Source organism: Eleginops maclovinus, chromosome 16, assembly GCF_036324505.1.
Source record: "Eleginops maclovinus isolate JMC-PN-2008 ecotype Puerto Natales chromosome 16, JC_Emac_rtc_rv5, whole genome shotgun sequence".
In the NCBI taxonomy this organism is placed as follows: domain Eukaryota; kingdom Metazoa; phylum Chordata; class Actinopteri; order Perciformes; family Eleginopidae; genus Eleginops; species Eleginops maclovinus.
In genome coordinates, this window is record NC_086364.1 from 6,446,812 (window position 1) to 6,467,862 (window position 21,051).

Sequence of the window (21,051 nt, forward strand, 5' to 3'; positions counted from 1 at the left end):
TGTTTTCTCGGGATGTGGAGCACATAGAAACAGGAAGGACTTATTTTTTTGGTTTGGAAACGTAGCTGATAGCTTGGACCGATGTCATCATTTAAAATCTAAATTAAAATGAAAAAGTTTTACTTAACCTAGTTCCTATCTTTTTTCTGCAAGTCAATTGTTCCGGAGTTTTCTTTTCTCCCTTTCCTGGCACTAGTGTAACATTCCCCTTTTTAAAGAGGACATACTATGCACATTTTTAGGTTCTTATTTGTATTTTGTGCCTCTACTGTCTACTCTTTAATGTTCAAAAAGTTATTTATTTTTCTTATAGTGCCTCTTTTCACCCTCTGCCTGAGGAGGAATATATTAACGATCCCCATAATTGTTGTGATTATGCTGATGATGGTAATCATCATCAGCAGTCCGGTAACTTCACTTTAACTGAGGTGATGACTGAGGTGATGAAGCCTGAGCACATTGAGGGTTATACGACAGTGCTTTGCTAAGCCTCATTAAGTAATTACTCAAATCATACCCAGGTTATGGATTATTACCTTCATGTGTTACTTTATACTCATTACCATCTTAATCAGTAAAGGATCTGAGTTATGAAAACAGGAGAGAGCTCACTGTTAGTGTGACTGCAATTCTATACCTTGAATAATATTCTCCTCTCTATCAGTGATTACTCTCAAAACCTCCAGCCTTTGGTTAAGGAACTCACTAGTAAAAAAGACCCTTTTGAGATAAAGAGTTTACTATTTAGTGTTGGAATAAAATAAAGATCTGGATGTCTACGGTGGCCGACCCGTGTAAATGTGCTACAATGGTAAAAAAAAAAGTATGTTCCGCTCAACTTTCAAAACTTATGTAAATATAAAAACACAAATGTGCCAAAACACATGCAAGTAAAGACAAATCTTCAACAACTTGAAGACAAATGCCCAGCAAAACATACACCAACGTCATGAAACATGCGCAGGGTTTACTAAAAACGCTGCATAAATGGAAGGCTGAAAGAAGCTCAAAACACGACAGACACAAACACTAAAAAATGATGCACACAGCTGGGACTGGAGCGCTTGTTAACGTTCAGGGATTATATAACTGTTCCAGAGCCAGCCTGTTTCATACTTGTAAGTGTTCTGTCAGTATGTTTGAAATAACTAGGTTAGCTACGTTAGCTAGCTATCTTACAGCAGATCAGCAGAAGTATCAGAAGGAATTATGCGATCACATGTTAAACAAACCAAGAATGGTAACTGGTTTGCACCTGACGGCCACCGTAGAATAGCAGCTCATTGAGACGGACAACAAGAAAAGAAATGCCACAAATTTGATATCAGGGAGTAAAGCAGAGTGTTTACATGTATCACTGTCAAAAGAACAATATAAAAGTGCAATGTCTGATTTAACTAGATAAAATGGTTTCCTTTGCCAGTCTTACATCTTTACCTCTCCATCATGATCCTAAAAACAGAAAGAATTGTGAAAAGAATAGTGTTTCATTATCCCAGAGAATACTGATTTACGCACTCGTATAACTCATAAAATCTTGAGGAGCTAAAAAATACAACAATAAAAGAATCTACTAAAAATAAAAAACAGACATCCAGGTTGTCTGCGTTTGCAGAATAGACACACCAATCGATTTTTGTGGATTTTCCTCTCAAGGCTGTAGTTACACAATTTCCATCTTTAAAAAGAAAAAAAATAGTCTCACCCTCATTCAACAACTATCCATTCCCCTGCAGAGACACTGGGGGCCGTCTCACAGACAGCTCTACTATTGACTGCTCTCATTTAAGCAGTAGTGAAGCAGCGTGCTGGGAGGGGATCGATAACAGTCGCCTATGAGAACTAGGAATGTGTGTGTGTGTGAGTGTATGAAAGCCTCCTCAGCCTATTAGCTGCATCCATCATCGGACTCCCATGGTGGCATGGTCACCCGTGAATGCTGTGGTGTTTACACACTTCGGCTTCGTAGCTCTATTAACTCGCTGCATTTACATGATGCACACATACACTGGTTTCTCCCTGGAGGTGTGGAGGTCGAGCGGTGGACCATAAATAACATGAATGGTCCAATTTCTGCTCAGGTTGGATGCTGTTGGTGTAATTGCAGCTCAGATAATGGTCCCTGTTTCTACCCAGGTGGTTCAGCAGAGGGAAAAAACCTAGTGCATTTATTATTTCAGTGTTTTCCTTTTTAACGTGGAAATCATTTTCTTTTCAGTCCAATGCATTCATCTTTAAACAATAGGTACCAATTACTTTTTTAGATTAAACATTTAAAACATTGCATTGTGTTCCCAAGCACGGTTGAAGAAACTTGAATGTTTATTGTCACAGGGTAAGAAAATCATTACTCAAATTCAAAGTGACGACGAACCGACAAAGAACATAAGCGGAGACCGGCCTATACACACAAGACGTATCACAAAGACAAGACACAGCTAGAGAGGGCAGGCACAAACACAAAGGCAGCAGGTGAACACAATCCTACAATCACACAGGCGGGAAAACAAAGTGACAGGAAGAACATTTCACACTAAACATACTTCAACAATATGTATTTCTAAAGATATGTTCTCAAGATAAATGACAGGAAGTAGCTCATTTGCCCCATGCACAGAACCAATCGGGTTACTGCTGTGGATTGGCTACTTACCAAATTAATAAAAGATTCCAATTTTGGATTTTAATTATACATGTTATGGGCCAATATTAAACATATTACGGGACAATGTGGGAATACTGGGTAATTTACAAGAACATAGACTAAAAGTCTGATAATAAAATATTATTTGGTGTTGATGTTTTGTGTGTGTTTCTTTATGTTTACTTAATTTATTTAGTATGAATTAATAACCATTAATGAAATGCAGTGTATTGACCAAGCCCATGATGTTCAAGCGATATTCTGGAGCGTTCAAGGTAAAATGGTGATAACAAATGATTATATTAAATCATTTAAGCTCTGCTGAGTCATACCTAAATGTTCACTTAAAACAATCTATTGACGTACCAAGCTGTGCAAGATTAATGTTTTTCCTGCAAATGTTGATCAGGTATTTCAGAGCTATTCCAGAAATCTTTAATGTATTCCCTTCGGAGTATCTTGCACTGATTTTGTGGAAAATATCAATCTAAACGCCCTATTGACATATGGCGTTTAGATTGACAGGCCTAGCAACAGCAACTTGAGAATGAGGGGCTTAGCAAAAGGTCAGTTGACTCCTTTTTTAACATAACAATATTGATTATTGTGGCTAAAGGATCTTACCAAGTCTGCAGCCGCTCACACTGTGTTTGCAGTCCTTTGTTTGGCACATCAATCACTCGGAGCAGGACTTGTCCCTTGCCATGTTGTGGCTTCTGATCGGATCAGGTGGCGTTGATGTAAAAGGTCAACTGCAGCCTTTTTGAAACCCTTCACTCTACCAGTCTACCCACCTAACGAATCTCAGGAATAATAAAATAAAAAAGAAATAAAGACGAAAAGTTCAGACTTCATCCCGGAGGTCTGCATGTGTTTTCTTTGATACAAAACTGAAAGGTCAACCCATCAGAGCAAGACATCAGTGATACACAGTGACTAGACAGGAAGATGAATGGGATATTTTACATTGTTGGCACCAGCCTTTGTTTTGAATATACACAATATATTTTCTGGTGGCATGGTCAAATCACTGATAAGGCATGTTACAATATCACCCTTTGAGATACAAACAAAATGACGATGATCATTTTTCAAGATCAGAATCAATCGAGAAGGATACTGAATTAATTCACCCTGATTACGACGCAGAGAACAGAATTTAATTGTTTGATGGCCAAACATTTGACCATTGCCCCTCCATTTGAGCCACAGTTGTCCATATAACCTTGCCCCATTTTTTCCATCTAAATGCAAATGGATGGGCATTGAAGAAAGGTAAAAACACTTCCACTATAGCTACCTTTACCCAGTTGTGTCTGGAATGTTGTAACCACAAGTTGTGTTTGGCTATTGTGAGAAATGCATTGGCTGCTCACTCTTCTATGAATTTCAAGGAGGTTTCAGATGGGTTTCAGGATGTGATGGACAGTAGGTACTAATACAAGTGGCATCAGTTTAGTGGAAGTCTCAAAGCTTTGTGCTGATGTGTCAGTGAGCAGGGGTACAACAAAAGTTTTGGTTTGTGAGGGAAAGGCAGGTTGGTTGGATATAGTTTTACTCATGCAGTTTTTTGTGTTTTTCTGTTATCGTGATGTATCCACTAACTAAGGTAGATAGCACTGAAGAAGCTGTTTTTTTGTTTTAATTAGTTGCCTGTTATAATCTCATTAAGCATATTCTGTCCACACGATATACACTGTCAGTTACGTCCTATGCACATACTTCCTTGTCGTTGGTAGTTGTCCCTATGTTGTTAATGGGGAAAAAGAGAAAATGGAGGCAATTCTTAAAATGAATTCATCACCCTTATGACACCAAACAAGCCTGTTAGAGAATGCACTGCGGTTTATTTTGCTAGTGATAAAGCAAACAACCACATGATGCAGCCTAGCTAAGAGAAACTATGACTCATTTAGATTATTTACTGCGATACTTGTTTTGTTTTAAAGTCATTGTGTAAAAAGCTAGAAAGAAAACACAAAGTCCTGTAACCTCTATGTCGCCCATTAGTTACTACAGAACAGCAAATTCTAGGGAGCGAGATCTAGTTAGTGTGACAGTACACCCTCCTCTCCCCCAAAGAGTTCAGAGAGACGGATGAGGTTACATAACAGGTAAAGTTAGGTATGTATTCAATACATGGCTAACACATCCTATCGGAACAGATCCTTGGTGACCATCTAGGAAACTAAAGAGCTCTGTTTTTATTGATTGTGCACAATCCCAAGCACACAATCTGTAAATACGGTGAGAAAGCAGTTCTCGGCTAACAGCTTCTCTTCAAGGAAACTTGGTAAAAACTTTCTCCACAAGGTCACAATTATTGACTTGCCTTTTTGGACTCCATAAACAAATAGTGGTAGAAGTCACCTTTTGACCAAATCTTTTAACCTACGTGAAGATAAATGGGATTAAAAGGTGAACCTTACAAAGCCTGCAGTAAAGTAAATGCTTGTTCAATCACCTTCTGGAATTGCTTTCACTCTGCCAGTCTTTTGATAGTGGGAGACCTGAAAAGCGCCACTTTTCAAGTGCCACATTCAACAAACCTGAATCCAAGGCTAGTCGGTTGGCTTTTCCATCTGTTGCTTTGTATTTGTTCTGTGTTGGTGGGCATGATTGTAAAGAATTAACTATGGTATAATAGAAAGCAAGAGGCATCGGACAAATGAAAAACAGAACTGCAAACATCTCTTCAATGAAATGCAAAAACAAACTGGATGAAAGAATCAAAGCATTAGGAAAAGTTAGAAAAAAATAGTTATTTTGTTGGATAAACCTCCGCATCGAAAAGGAAAAACTGGAATTGCAGGATTTTGTTTCAGATGTAGGAAAACCACATTCAAAATCCCACTGACATTTGATGAATACTCACAACATAATTGTTGTTTAAATTTTTTTTCAATCGTGATTAATAACAATAACTGCTGTAGTGGAGCTAATGGTTAAAAGCCTTAGTAAGCCTCTTAATCTTTTTTCAGGAAAACAGATCAAAGAAAAGCTGAGAGGTTGTGATGAGTTTCGGAAGCTAGTGGGAGCTATCATGTATGTAGACACTTAATTTACCTGGGTAATTGTCAGTGAATATTAAGTGCTCAAGTTAAGTGCGCAAAGTGTTATTTAGTCTGAATTTAAATTAAGTGCAAAGCTAGCTAATGTGTCCCAGTAGGATAGATATCTTGGACATTTCTCAATGTTCCCACTGTACAGCACATTGCCATTTTAGTACATCATTAAAAAATGGAACAAAGATAATGTGTGTATGCCAGCTCAGAAAATGAGGTCTCACCTCATGAATCCAGGTCTGTAGTCAGCGTGTTTTGCAAAAAATAACCTGAATCTGGGTCACTAGCCATCTCTGAGAAAAACATCATTCTACTGTTACCACTGTAATATTTGTCCTTGTGACAGTTATTTTTGACAGCTCTTGAGTTGGTTTAATCCAAACTTAGCTTTCCTATGTGGAAGTAGCACGATTATCATTGTTAAACCAAGCTAATAGTAACTTAGCAAGCTAGTTGATTCAACTGATGTTTTAGCCTAGAACAACGTTTGTCAAATAAATGTGTTGTACATTTGTGATATTATTACTATATTTCATGAATAAAGAGTGAATAAATTGCTTTATACAACAAGCATGATGTGCTTTAATAGTTTGTAAACAAACAAAAAATGCACAAGAACAGTCATATTTTGTTGTTTTGAAGCCTTTAAATTAGTCTCCAGTTATTTGTGCAATTACACTGAAATATTTTTTCATTCATACCACATTGAGCTGTATAATAAAAAAACGCCTCTTTGACTATGAAAGACAACAGCCCTAAATGAAACGGACACAAAGCCTTTATGGCAAATGAACCTCACAACATTGTAAAAGTGGCTATAGAGTTATGCTGCATGAATAGGAAATATTGCACATAGATAAAAAGGCTCTTGGGATGACATCATTATTAATTAAGTGAACAGAAGTTAGTGAAGGTTAGTTGAGCAAGGTGGAAGTGTACAGATATCTGTCTGAAGCTGTCTACAGAACAATTAATAATCTCCCCCCACACCAATAACTATCAATATACTTCATAACCTGTAAGCACTCTCCGAGAAAAGGACATAAGAAAATCATATAATATGTACAAAGACAAACCTTTAAAAAAAAAAAAAAAAAGACAGTCTCGAATTGACATCATATTGGCATAACTCGAAAAGTAGCTTATTACATTTAGAATAAGTTAAGGAAATGTCTTTGAATGAATTTGGACAACTTTCTACATCCCTACAAGGTGCATGTTAAAAAAAAGAACATCATAAAGACAGCCATTCCAAAAAAATCTGAAACAGGACATGAGCATTCAAACAAAACAATGGATTTATGAAACGTTGAGTTTCTGCCATTTGAAAAATACAATTCCAATCACAGATAACATTGTATTCAAGTCGTTATATACAATAAAGTACAACTGAAATATCTGATCATAGAAAAAGTAATGAATTTGATGTTTGCTCTCACAAAAAGGTAAAGTTTGATTTAATGTTATCTCTATGAGATACTCACAAATGTCATACTTCTTGCAATTCTAGGATTGAACAGAGCAGGAAATATATAGCTTTTCCTACAGTGGAATATTTTGGACCAATCAAAATGTTTGAAAATAAATAAACATAATGTCAATGCTATTGGACTTTACAGTAGAGATCTTCATGAGTCCAACCTGAAATTATTGGAAATGGACATGAACCTTCTAAAAATGGGGCGAAGCCTGCAAGCTAGTTCAGGCAGTCAACTCGAGCACCAATGATGTATTTGCTCATAACGCCCCTCGTCACTCTTGCAACCAAACAAACATAGTCTCCTAATCTGACGCTCTATTTAAGCTGTTGGATCCGCCTACCTCTGCCTCGCTAATGCTGCTGCTGCTACTGCTGCTGCTGTTTCCAGGCTGCTAATGTGTTCACCTCGCTGCTGCTGCTGCTGCGTTCACGCTGGCGATGCTCGCCACCCCAGCTTCCACCTGTAGGCGGTTAGTTATCGTATCATCACTCAATGTTGTATGTTAATATGTGGAGTGATGAGGCCCGAGCCTAGACGCCAAACTCAAACTATATACTGTTTCTAATAAACATATCAATGAAACACGAAAGTTGTCTGACTGAAATAGATTTATTAAGTATTTCAACTGTCTTTACATGACACTTACAATTTTATCATTTGGTTTTGGGACTTAAATCTGAATTAAGAACCAAGAGAAGTAGACAATTATCGCCCCGTAGCCGGGGAAAATAACTGTGTTCATTTTTGTATTTTCCATAATTTTATAGTTAATGGTCTACACGGGCCTTCAATGATTATGAACCATTGTTGAATAACAGATGTTAGGTAATCCATTAGGATCCCCTGATAACCGAAACCTTTCCCCGACCTGATTTTACGGAGTATAACTCCAGGACCCATGCACTCCCTCTGGATTTTGATGCCGTTGAACACAATGAATCTTTTAGCACCTGTACGAGAAATACCAGGCTCTAACTGACTGTAATTTTAAATTATTCGTATTGTTAGAAAAAAAGATACAAGCTGCATATCTAGGGCGGGCAAATCATTTGGGAAATTACGGTAAAAAAAAAAGAAGTTGAAAACAGTTCTCAAGTAAAGGGTCAGTTCCCTTCTTTTCTACAAAAGAGCCAATGAAAAGAATCAGGTCGCTCACAAACACAACATCACCACAACGTTAACCATGCACAAACCTACTGCGTAACGATAAAAATGCAGACCACCTTTGCCAAAAGCAACTGAAATCAATATAATTAATGACAAGTATGGTTAAGATCACATTTAAAACCCAGTCCAACTGTGGTCCCAGTTTGTCTTGAACTCGAGAACAAAGTGAACCCATGAAGACCTCTTATTTGTAATTCATCTGACAAAACAGCAGACATACCTCCAGTAAAGCTAAATTAGTTTAGACATATTGTGACAGATTTCAAATAGAAATACCCTCTAGTATATATTTTTTGTTTTAATTTTAAAGTTTAGGACTCTTTCATTTGAATGTTTTTTTAGGTATACCGTATCTTCTATCACTGAACAGATTTTTTACTGCTGGTTCTGCTGGTAAACTATAATCAATAATATTGCACAAACACGTGACATTTGACAAAAGCATGATTGTTCAATTAAGAGCACATGGGATTCCATACAATAAGGCATTGCTTTAATGAATACATCTGGACAAACAGGTCACAGTTTTAAGTAATGCTTGATTATGATGTTCTTATTAGTACTGATTGTTTCAATCAACACATCGACGTAAAACTACGGCTCAACCTATGCGCTCCGACACAACGAGTACCTGATATGTAGAGATGGAAGCAGCTGGCCAATCACAAACCGAGCAGAAAGGGCAGTGGAGCATCATCTTCTTAAATGACAAAAGACGTGTGAACAGAAATTAAGCTAGGTCAAACAACCATCAAGCTCCATTTCCACCTGCAGACTTAAGCTGCCAGTCGACGGTGGTAAAAGGTTGTTTCATACGCAATCATTCTATGCTACAAGCACAGTATAAAGAAAAAATACTTCCCATATACATATTACATCCACATATTTTGCAGACATCTGTGGAAATAATATTCATTTGGGATCTTTGCCTTATCTAAAATTAAAAGTATTAATTGGGAATCTAAGAAAGATTCCAGGTGGGAGAAAACAAAACAAAACAAAACAATTACGTCAAAGGGCCAGCTTTTATTGTTCTAATGCTGCTAATATAGCCTATTTACAATCTTCTATTGTAAGCAACAGAAATAGCCTCTGTTTTAACTATTAAGCTGATATGTCCTGGCCATTTACCAAACAAGAAGAGTAAATTAAATCAAACAAAAAAGGGAATTCAGTAATTGTGCTTTTTAACCCACAAATCCACTTCTTCACTGAAATGGGACGAGTTCAAGAGGCACCACTTGAAGTGCTTACATCAGTCAATTAGAATCTCTAAAGCTATAACAAGGACTGAAAATACAAATAGTAAATATAGTATATTCATATATTTATAAAGTTGATACAATTCCTATCCAGTCCCATGTCCAGTTTAAAAAATATTTTCTTCAGGCCGTCAAACGTCTGACTTGAAGGATCCCTCTTTGTGTCAACACGCAAAGCCCTTATGATGCTCTAAGAGAGAGAGATGTCTTTGCTGGGGTTGATTCTGGATGACACAGGAAGCTTGTGCTAAAAGCAGGAAGAGTCATTTTAATGTAGGAGGTTGTTTTAGAAAGAAGAAAGAACACCTCTGCACAAGAGATTTGCTGATTTTGAAGATTTCTGTTGACGACTCAGGAATCCCTCCACTCTGCGGTTAAACAGTTACCTCGTTCTTGCTGGCAGTGCGGTATGTGTGGTGGTGGCCGGGAATGTACTGTAGGTGGTCCACGGTGTGTGTTCGTCGGGAGGCAAACGCCTGCCTTTTAGACGTTGGCGCTTGGTGGTTGACCGTCAGCGTGTTGTAGGAGTCGTTAGAGGCACTGGGTTGGGAGTGCATCTTGGTCATCTTGTGGCGGTCCATGGTGGGCGTGACGGGCATCAGCATGTCGGCTTGAGACATCGCACGCGCCATCGCCTTCTCCCGGAACTTGTCGCGCCTCATAGCGGGGGACAGCAAAGGATCCTGGGATTGGAGGCGGTCTGCTGACAGAAGCTGCTCCTCTGAGAGGTGCCGGCTGCTGCTGTATGCTGCGGCTGCCATGACGCCATAGGAAGATAAGCCATAGTCCCCGCGACGTGGCGTCCTGGGAGGGGACAGGACATGATCCTGGGACATGGCCCTCTGGACTCGGCGGGGACGCTGCCGCTGTTGGTGCTGTTGGTGTTGTTGGTGCTGTTGGTGCTGTTGGTGCTGTTGGTGCTGTTGGTGCTGCTGGTGCTGTTGATGCTGCTGGGGTTCTGAGTTTAGCTTCACCATGTGGGTTGGTCCCCGGCCGCCAAAGTCAGGATGATGATGCTTCCTCGTGTAGTACTCGTCTACATCCTTATCACCTGAGAAGCAAGAAGACGGAGATAATCAGAGAGAGACAACAGCACCAAGACTCCTGGCCTTGCTTTGAACAAATACAACCTTAAGCTGCCTTCACATGATAAGGTAGGGTAGAGAGAACAGCTGATAGTTCTGCTTCTATGGTTGACTACCTTGTCTGCCGTGCTGCTTCACATAGATTTTACTATTGGTTACGCTTTGAAAGGTCGAGCCGGCAGTACCACCAATTAATGTGGAGGCAGCTTTACACATTACCAGTACAGTAATTTGGAGTCTAAAATGACCTATTTTATAATCTCTTTAAACAGTTTATAGTCTGGCTAGTATTGATCAATCACTTCTGAACAAGTGAGAGCAGAGAATGCATTGGAACCCATTTGCTGGAATGCAGTATCAGAACCCATGGATATCGTCTGACGATCATTCAGCTTTTTTAACATGTTATTTGCTTTTTTTTCTTTTAAATTTGCTTCTTTAATTATTTTTGTCATTTTCAGCTCCAATAACAGTCTTGCAGAAGGTGCATTCTACTTTAGTTCGTGGTTTGAACTTTTCCAATAAGTCCTTTCAACCTTAGTGCAGAAAAAACCTATATTTATAGGAGATTTACTATAATACACATATGGGGACGTTTTTGTCACAGGGCAGGGGCAGCAAGACCACAAATAACTTGAGCTTAGAGTCATGAAGTATCCTGTTTCACCAACTTACCAACATGCAATTTGTAGCATAAGGTAATCTCCTTCTTTTTTTTTACACATTTCATTCATCAAGACAACAAATTATTGCAACCCATGCAGAAGCATGCACAAGCCCTTTAGGACTTGCAGATGTATACTGTATGCAATTTGCAAGCTACAATCATTTGACAAAAGTAATGCTTTCACTATCAAATCTGCATATAGGCAGTGCTCACAAACCACATTTGTGAAATGGGCCCAAGGACCACAAGTGTCGACAAATTAGTCTCCATTATATCTGTCCCACACATTCTGGCTGCTGTTGAACGGATGAGGTGGTAATGGTAACCAACATAGTAATTGGACAGTCCTTTCAAACATGTCCTTTTTCTGCATAAAAAACAGAACAACAGTAGACACTTATCGATGTCGTTTTCCATTAGAGTGAAGAGGCCTCATCAGTTTGCCACAATACTGAACAGTTCATGAGCTGGTTGTGCCTGAACAGGCAACCAGTTGTTTAATTCTTCTACCAGAAAGCAGGTCTGTCTGTCCACTGGGTGCTTCTAATGTTACATTCATGCTTGGCTGGATTGGGCGGCAATTAGATCTCAGCTGTATATCTACCTATTTTTGTCACAGCTGGCACACATTGGGACACTACCATTGAAACTCTCTGATTAACTGTGGGTGCTGAGGGGTCGTTACCTCTTCAGCAGTTAATTATTGCAGAACCCTGAGGTCGAATGGCCGTTTTAGGACCGTGTCACGCTTCACTTGGTCGTGGAAAAGAGGGATGATGGGAATTGTTTTAGTGGATGCTAGGCTCTCTGGGATTGGTGTCACTTCTGGATACAGAAGGTCAACTTTTGTCCCTCTATCAGGGGTTTCATGTCCACTGCTCTGTGAATTCTTAATGAAGGAGGGCTAACTTTGGCCCATGGCAATGTACCCCAGCGATTTTATCCCTGAAGACTTGGTTTAGATGTGACATTATTGCAGAAAAGGTCAACCAAACTCAACCAGAGGCTAAAAGAACAAAGACAATCGAGAAGTTGTGCCCCATAGCTCCTTTGATAGGTCAAACTGCAGCCAGTGTGAGAGATCTGTAGGGATTATAAACTCAAATGTTAATGTGGCAGGAGTGTATTATGTCCTGCTATGAAAAGAAAAGACATTTAACATGAATTCTCAAATAAAGGGCGGGTCATTGATCATAGACAGAGCTGTGACACCAACCAATAACCAACTCTTCCAGTTGCTTCAATATTCTGATATTTAGTTGACCACCAATAAAGTTACTGCCAATAAAACTCTGACCTTCCAAGCATTTAATTTGAAACATTTACATAACGGTAAATTGTGTGCTCTTCCTCCCCAAAAAGAAAAGCTAACCCTAATCCTAACCCTAACCCTAGGCAGTCTGCACACTTTTGGGCATCTGGTGTTTAACAGATGCCCATGTTGATAGAAACTTTAATCAGGATTCTTTTTAGATGTCCTCTCCATTTCTTTTAAAAATAAAGGCTTACCAGGAATGTGGGACAGGCTTGCTTATTCATTCTCTCAAATGCTTTAAAGTAACAATTCTGTACTGAAAGTGAAAATATCCATCAATGGTAACATTACAGTTATTGACAAACTTAAGCAAATAAAACATATTCTCAATTCAAATCAGGGACGTTTCTCACTGAAATATAACAACATATATTTAATAAATCAAAAGTAATTATGCCTCTCACGGCTGTTAAGGTGGATAACGACTTTGGCCAGTGTATCTGAATTAAATATAATATTAATTTCAGAAGAAAGTTTCTGGGCAACCTCAAAATGGCTTCAAATGGACTTCCTCTCCCTTTAGCACTTGATTTAAGACTTGCTTTTTATGAGTGTACACATGTTACACCGTTTACACTTTAAATGACTAGAATGATATAAGAGGGGCGATGCAAACTGCTTCATCTCATTTCTGCGGTGCCGATAAAATGCAGCACTTTACAATTAACATGATTGCAAGAGGCTAAAGGGTCCCAAACGTGGAGCGGAGCTGCAAACACAGAAAATAGCTAACAACGGCTAATTAAACCCCAGCTCCCACTCTGCGAGATTAGATTCAATATAAGCAGTATATTTATGTGTCAGCTATTGATCACTGAAAACTGTAATCATATAATGCGCTAACACTCGTGAAACTAGTGGAACATCAATTATAAAGTGATCTTTAGAGAGGTTTGAAGCAGGAGAATGTGAAATTAAAAAAGGGGAAGGGAAGCAATTTCATTCCTTTTTTCTATTTGTGAGGATTAAAAGGTGGCTTGTTTGTTCTAAGAGGTGTTTTAATCCCTTTGAGGGTGATTAAAGGGAACAACAGAGATAAACAAGATTTGTTTCTCCAGCTTTTTGCAGCCTCCTGAGTGGGTAACCTTAGAGCCGCAGACTGCCTCTTTGACATCACTGAAGAACACACACTGCACTCACAAACATCATTTAAAATATCAAATAAACCACGCTAATTTAATTTAATTTAGTCATAATCATTATCCCTCCAGATGGTTTAATTAAAAAACAACTAATTAAATTACTTTTAGGCTTGTTTCCAAAAAACATCACCCCTGATGGAACCCGTAATATCATTTTTCTTCCAAGTGGAAGGGCTTTGTTTAAGGGACGCCTTTGCTAGCTCTTTTGACAAATTCTTTAGGGCTCCTGTCTCAAATTCAAACCTTTTTGAGGTGATTCATGTCTGTCATTTTCTGTGTGTACAAGCCTTCAGCGAGATAAGGGCAAAGCCCAGCGTTGATGAGGGAGAGAGGAGTAAATCGTATGAAAGACAAATGTTAAATGAAAATATAGCTGCAAGCAGCAATGAGGGGGCCAAGCAGCCAGAAGGCCAGATTGACATGGCAACTTGATGTTATCATGTCAAGGGCATGGCCGTAAGCACCCACAGCAAGTTTCACGTCAATTGATCAGAGACTGGCTGAAAAATGATTTGACTTCCTGTCTTGGTGGTTTTGGTGTTGAATTTCATAGGCTGTGACGGACAAACGCTTACGAAAATATAAAAGCAAATGTGGTGTAAATTGGACAAAATTTGTGGCCTGTGGAAAAATGTTAAACCTTTTAATTAAATCCAATATGGCGGCCGCCTCATTAATTAGACTGACATGACAAGTTGCCATGTGTCGGCCTTAGGACCTCCCACAGTATGAACAGACATATGATTTTTTGTTTTAAGGCAAACATATTAAGAGTTATCAGGCAGAACATACTGTATTTGTGCTTATTGCAGCGCCTCCAAGTGGTCAAATGATAAACAAATGTTTTTAGTTACCAAGAACTGGGTGACCAGTTCATGTACCAAGTTTTGTTTTGATACATCAAAGCACTGCTGAGATATGTGCACACTTCCTGTTTGGCGGCTTCACCGCCGATTTTGATTGGCTGTGACGGGCAAACGCTTTCGCAAATCAAATCATATAGATAGATTTGTGAGGCTTGGTCTGAAGATCATCTGTGCCAATTTTCATGAACATTGGACAAAATGTGGGGCTTGTGAAAACTTTTTAAAGTTTTTGACAAAATCACATATAGCCCAAGTTTTTTGAACATTTTTGAAAATCAGGCATACGGTTACGTGCGTAAATGCAACTCCAACTTTGCCCCGTTGGTCGCGCTAGAGCGTCCAAAGCACTGACATGAAACTTGGTGAAAAGCTTCATGGGACCGTCCCCAATCAGTGTGCCAAATTTTTTAACTTTTTACCATACGGTTCTAGGGGCTTTCATAGCCAGAAGAAGAAGAAGGGGAATATAATAAGAAAAGGTAGGCCTCGCTGCTTGGCCGCCAATGAAAGGAGATTGTACCAATGCAGGTTTTTCTATCACAGAACCGATGGCACATTTAAAAAGCTTTCCAAGTCTGTAATGTCTATTAGAATTCAAGGACAGTGAATGGTGCATTCTTGTGTGTTTGTTAGAAATCATAAGCACTTGGAAAATGTGCTCTTTACTGAATTCATTCCTGGAAATAAGGCTTGAGGTAAAAGTACATCACGAGTATTGCTCCAGTGTGTCTTTACGGGCAAATCCCTTCAAACACAGAGAAGCTTCTTGAGGCTAAAGGACATGTTTTTTTTAAAGATTAAAACAAGATCTACTGTCAACAAATCGGTTGAATGTGGTTTTTCACAACAGAATGCCTTATTGAGAAAACAGTGTGTTTCCAATGGTTGTGCTTTTGGAAATACCAGGCAGCCAGGCAGCGTCATGGCTCACTTAGCAGCCCATTTTCAAAAGTTGTTTACTTTGGTATATTCAAAAAAACTGTGAAGCTAAAAAGAGAACAAAACTGAGTTCATTCAAAGACGTTGGTCTGAACGATTATTTTAACGCTCAAATATGGCATTTATAGCTGAACTCAAACATCTCAAGAACTGACAGATTATTAATTAAACCATCTGGAGGGATAAAGCAGAGGATATAGTACGTTTAAAAAAAATAGATGAAGACTTCATAAAATATGTTTGTTTCTTGCACTTTAATGTTCTGTTCAAACTGCTTTTGCAAGATCCTCTAGAGTTCTGCATCAGTTTGAAACAGAAGAGAGATGCGCCTGCAGAATTCTGCGTTAAAAAACCTTGATTTTATTTAAATATTCAGATTTAAGGAAATAGATCTTTTCATAGGAGAACATCAGGCCCTCTGCATCTGCTACTGATCTCCAATCCCTTTAACATACTTCAGTTATCATATCAGCAATTCAATCTAACCTTAAATGCCACCAAAAAGTTATTAGGGGTTTCTAAATCCAATTCTGGATCAGAAGAAGGCTTTTTGACATAACTAATCAAAATTAAATCCTTTTTAAATGCATTTTAAATGCATCAAGCTCATACAGATGGCTCTCTCAACAGAAAATCAGTTTAGGTCATGCTCAAACAAACCAAACCAAACAGCTTAATGCTCCAAAGTTTGTCTGAACTTCACCAAACAGGTTTTTGCGTGAAAGCATTCTTAATCTTTTTGAGTACTAAACACACTGAAATACACTACAATACACTATTACACTAAAATAAATTACACAACCGTCCCCTTCATGCCATCTATGACTAGCAGTAACAGTTGTCAAGATATGCTCACAGAATTTGGAAGGATCTGTCACCTGTCTGCATTCCAAATGCAAACTATTACCTTCAGGTAGATTTTACAGAGCCAGGAAATGTACAAAATAGGTTTGAATCTTTTCTTCCTTCCAACATCTACAACATTGCTCAAGAAAACAATTCAACTCTTATAAGAAGGTACTCATAATGCTTGGGTACCTTGCAAGAAGTTACATTATGTACTCTGGCATGGTTTGTATGATTTCCCTCCTAATTTTAATCATATTAATTCTGTCTTTGGTGTACCACTGTAATGTCTTGTTGGCTACACATTGTATTAAGTTGTTTGTGCTAATGCCCAAGCAGAAATCGCCTGGGGGATAATAAAGAATATTTTATCTTATTATCTTCAGTCTGTTCTGAAAGCTGTTTTTAAATACCGAGCACCCTAGGTTTGGAATCTTTCACAAGATAAAACTAAATTGAAATCTGCCTTTATGTGAGGTATTCAAAAGCTACATTCAAAATATGTTTTTGAAGAATCAGCAATTAAGCTATCTACTGTGCTATGTGTTGATGGTAGGATTAAAGATTAGAGCTTTCAAACATTTAGTAAAGGGTTTTGAGGCTAATTCAATTTGAGTTTGTACTTGCTTTGTGCATTTTACGTAAATGTTTTGCTTGAGTCAAGTTTCAAAAACACTTTCGGCTAGGTAAGCTTTGTAAAATTGAACATGTTATTCCCTTGTTTAATACAATATACTGTAGATCAGTTAAAGAAAAACTAGATCAAAACCGGAAACCAATGTGAGATCACTGGGAATGGACTGGTCATCATCCAGCTGAAAATGTCAGAGCGCAACATTTAAGCGCCATCTTGTTAGCGTATAGAAGCCATTCAGCTGAAAAAAAACAACCTTAATATGTCATTAAGAGACATTAGCAACATGACATAGGCTGCAGATGGAGCCAACTTACACGCCAATTAGATGCCAGTCGATGGGAATGAGTATGGAGGCTATAGAGCATTGTCATGCATTTTAAGTGGGTTTTTTTTCCATAAAAAGGTGAAACAGTGAGAGGTTTATCTACATGATGAGCCACCAAACATCTGGAGATACTTATCATGAGGCAAGTCTCTGTAGTGCACATTCAAATGTTTCATCACAGTGAACCCTTTAATGCACAGGGCATGAGTTGACGTCATTCCCTGTCTCTGTTCAGTGCATCAGGCAAAAACACGGCGAGGAAGGACAAATGAAGGACCACCTACTTAATCTGTGGAGAGAGGAGGAGTATTTACTTAAGTCAGACTTGAGGGCCAACTCGTAGGAGGGCGGCAGATGGCTGAGGTTCTGGAACGATCTGGACAGGGACAGGTCGTAGGGCTCGGTGGCCGAGGTCAGGATGTTGTTCATCCGCTGTGGTCTCTCTACAGGGGACAGGGAAGGAAGCGGTGCGGTGCAGTCAGAGTAAACTCAGTCAGAAAGAAGGGAAATAAACTTGGAGTCTTTACTGGAGGAAAGAAAGGGAGGCCGGGGTAGTGAGAAGTGTGGGGGGAGAAAAACTTGTGCTCGAGGTCTTTATCGTGTAAGAAACAACAAGTTGAACAGGTCTGCTTGCATTTTGGGATGTCTAGCTTGACCCATTTGCGATGTTTGGTAATGTAAACTACAGCCGCAGGCCTCTTAATTCCATGTGCATTGACTAATGACAAATCTTTCAGATCAAATTTAAAGGAAAGTAACTTTGCGCATTATGTGGTATCACTAATTTAAATACTTAAACTTGCTCAAAATAAAAAGGTGTAGGCCTATGCACTGGTTTTTACTTTACCTATAAGAAGTATTCAACTTGGCTAAACTAGCCAAGTGTTCATATTGGACCGTTTTATTTCAATGATATTAATTGTGAGAAAACAGCATTGTTGTAGAGAGTACAATTTGTCTCATGCATCCTGCCTTTCATCCTTGTATCCCAACAAACATGTACAGTGAGATGCCACCTAGAATATGGTCGGTTGGGCGGGGTGAGTGACTACTTTCTCCCAGGTGCAAACTACTATATTGTGTATATCAAATAAACTTTTGCATTCTAGAAAAGTAGTCTGGTTACTTTCCCTCTGAGCGTTTCAAGGGCATGATATGCTTCGTGTTGACTTCACATCAATACAATGTACCAATCTGTGCTTCTTTGCCTTTACACATTCTGAGCAAACTGTGAATGTGTGAACTGTGTCCAGGCAGCTCAAGTGACGGCTGGTGTGAAATGCCTTTAACATTTCTGTTTTGCTATCAGTGATATGATGTGGCACCATGAAGGCTCCCTGCACTGCGCAGAGCTCCTGTGGCTTCAGTATTTGGGACGCCCAGTCATGGGTCAGGTGGCGCAGTTGGTTGGTGGGTGGGTTGGTGGGGGCTGGGATACGGGCAGGGACGCTGTTGCTGGATTTAAAAATAGGACTGGGTGTCTACTGCAGCAAGGAGGACAGGGACACACAACACTGAGAAACATATGGCGTAGAGGAGAGACATTCACTGAGTTGGAAAGAGAGTGTGCCAGCATGTGTGAGGGTTTTGAAGAGCCAGTTAGGTGGAGTGAAAGAGTGAAAACAATGTGTGAAGAAGAAATCTCTCAGATCGGACTAAAGGTCATGGACTGTAATGCAGCGTGACAGCAAAATATATACAAGCGCTCAAAAAAAAAACGAAAAAGGAGAATAGAAAATGACCCCCAGTGTGCAGGTAAAGAGTTTTGATCTCTACATGATATGTGTAAGAAAAGGTGAAGAAAAAGATACACATAAACACCATCTGTATGTGTATTACTTACCGTATCGCATTTGTCTGTGGGCTACCAAATCCAAGTGAGAAAGAAAGGATCAATAAGAATCAGTGCACAGATGCTTCAACCAAAACACCCACACTGAAGGGTTGCCCTTGTTCAAAACTAATATTGCTAGAATGCTGTCCCGCGTTAACACATACAATCTAACCCAGCAACTCTGGAATTATTCATAAAAGCTACCCTCCCTCATCAGGAGCTAAATAGGCTTCAAAAGGACTGTTTCAAGAGTTGCATTTGGTACTAACGGTACTTTTGAAAGCCATTTCCCTAGCAAAAAGGCTGTCCTGTTTAAGAGGCACACAAGCACATGCGGAATGTGAACCACAGTGCTCCATTAATGGCGGAAAAGTTTCTATAATGACCCGAAGTTGGTCTCTGCAGTTTTTAGAATGTCAGGGAGATATTTTATCAAAAGTAAGGCCAGACTCCCTCTTCAATTACAAAGTGTTTCATTTGATTGACGTTTGGAGGCAGGAACATTCGGTAATTCCACGCTAAAAGCTGCTCTCCTTTCACAGAAAATCACATTAAGAGAAATAGATGGGATGCAATAAAAGTAATTGAGTTTCCAATAACTGCAGCAACAGCCACAGATGATGCATTGATTATCATAAACTTTCAGCTTTTCATTTTCTCCACAGACTTCTTTATCAGTCCCTCGGATTTTAATTTCCCCGTCAAAGATATCTTTTTGTCCTTGAAATTGGAAATAATCTATCACAAGAATTGTTTAGCTGACTTTCATTTAGAGACAGATCACGATGCATATAATTTGGGAAAGTCAATTCGGGTTAGGAGAAATCAATTTGGGTGACTTTTCCTGCCATCCATTCCAAACGTTTACTTGTATTTTTTTATATTCAGATCTACAAAGGTATTTTTGCACCACATGTGATATCACATCTACAGTTATGGACATTAGTGTGTTTTCTTACCCAGTTTAGGTGTGAGCGCAGTCAGATCCAGGTGGCTGTGCTGGTAGTCATGGTGATGGTTTCCTATTGTAGGAAAAACAGAGTTATTTTCAATTATTTTCACAATACTAGGTTCAAGTGACAAGAACAACATCAGACATGACAGTCATTGCCCTTGATGTTAAAGGGAGGGTTTAATCAAATTACAGAAAACACAGTTTCCTCTTAACCTTCGTGGTATCTCCTTCTACTCTTCTGAAATACAAAACATAGTGTAGGGGTCTTAATGGTTTACATGATCCCTTAGCTTAAAGAGCACACTTCATATGTATAATGGGGCCCTATTATGCTTATAGAGATATCCCTTTCCGGTAGTGTGTTATGTGCAAGATAATGGTCTGCAAAGGCTTGAATCCCTAAGTTTCCTCCAGAGGTAGTTTCTCTCCCACACACCCCCCCTGCCGGAAACATCTCCATTGGACTGCTTTTATTACTTCCATAACATAGTGACATCATGCAACACTGACGCTTCTATTAGCTAGCGCTCCAATACATTGTACATGATAGGCTAATGGGCGGGAGATCTCTAAGTGGTTGGCCAAATACAACAGAGTCGGCCAGCTAACCAATCAGAGCAGACCCGGCTCCATTGAGCTTTAAATAATTTGTAAGGTGGCTTAAACTAAGGCAGTACCGTCTATTCACATTCCCTTTTATGATGCATACACTACTAAGCTATTTGAATAACAATATGTCACTATTTCACCTTAAATGTGCCGTACAGTGCTAAGGCACCGGTAAGCTAGCTTCTGATTCCACAGGATTGTTTGGGTAGCGA

At 39.1% G+C, this 21,051-nt stretch overlaps 1 protein-coding gene across 1 annotated transcript in view; it reads right to left on the bottom strand.

The window, feature by feature from the left end:
- Positions 1-6,373: 6,373 nt before the first annotated feature.
- LOC134877704 (protein shisa-6) overlaps positions 6,374-21,051 on the bottom strand; it is a 69,059-nt gene continuing 54,381 nt past the window's right edge. Inside the window, exons 6-9 of the mRNA XM_063903302.1 lie at positions 20,235-20,297; positions 19,285-19,305; positions 17,756-17,884; positions 6,374-10,670 (exon numbers count right to left, since the gene is read on the bottom strand). Coding sequence (XP_063759372.1) covers positions 9,994-10,670; positions 17,756-17,884; positions 19,285-19,305; positions 20,235-20,297 — 890 coding nt within the window. The 3' untranslated portion in view covers positions 6,374-9,993. The remainder of the gene's footprint in view (positions 10,671-17,755; positions 17,885-19,284; positions 19,306-20,234; positions 20,298-21,051) is intronic.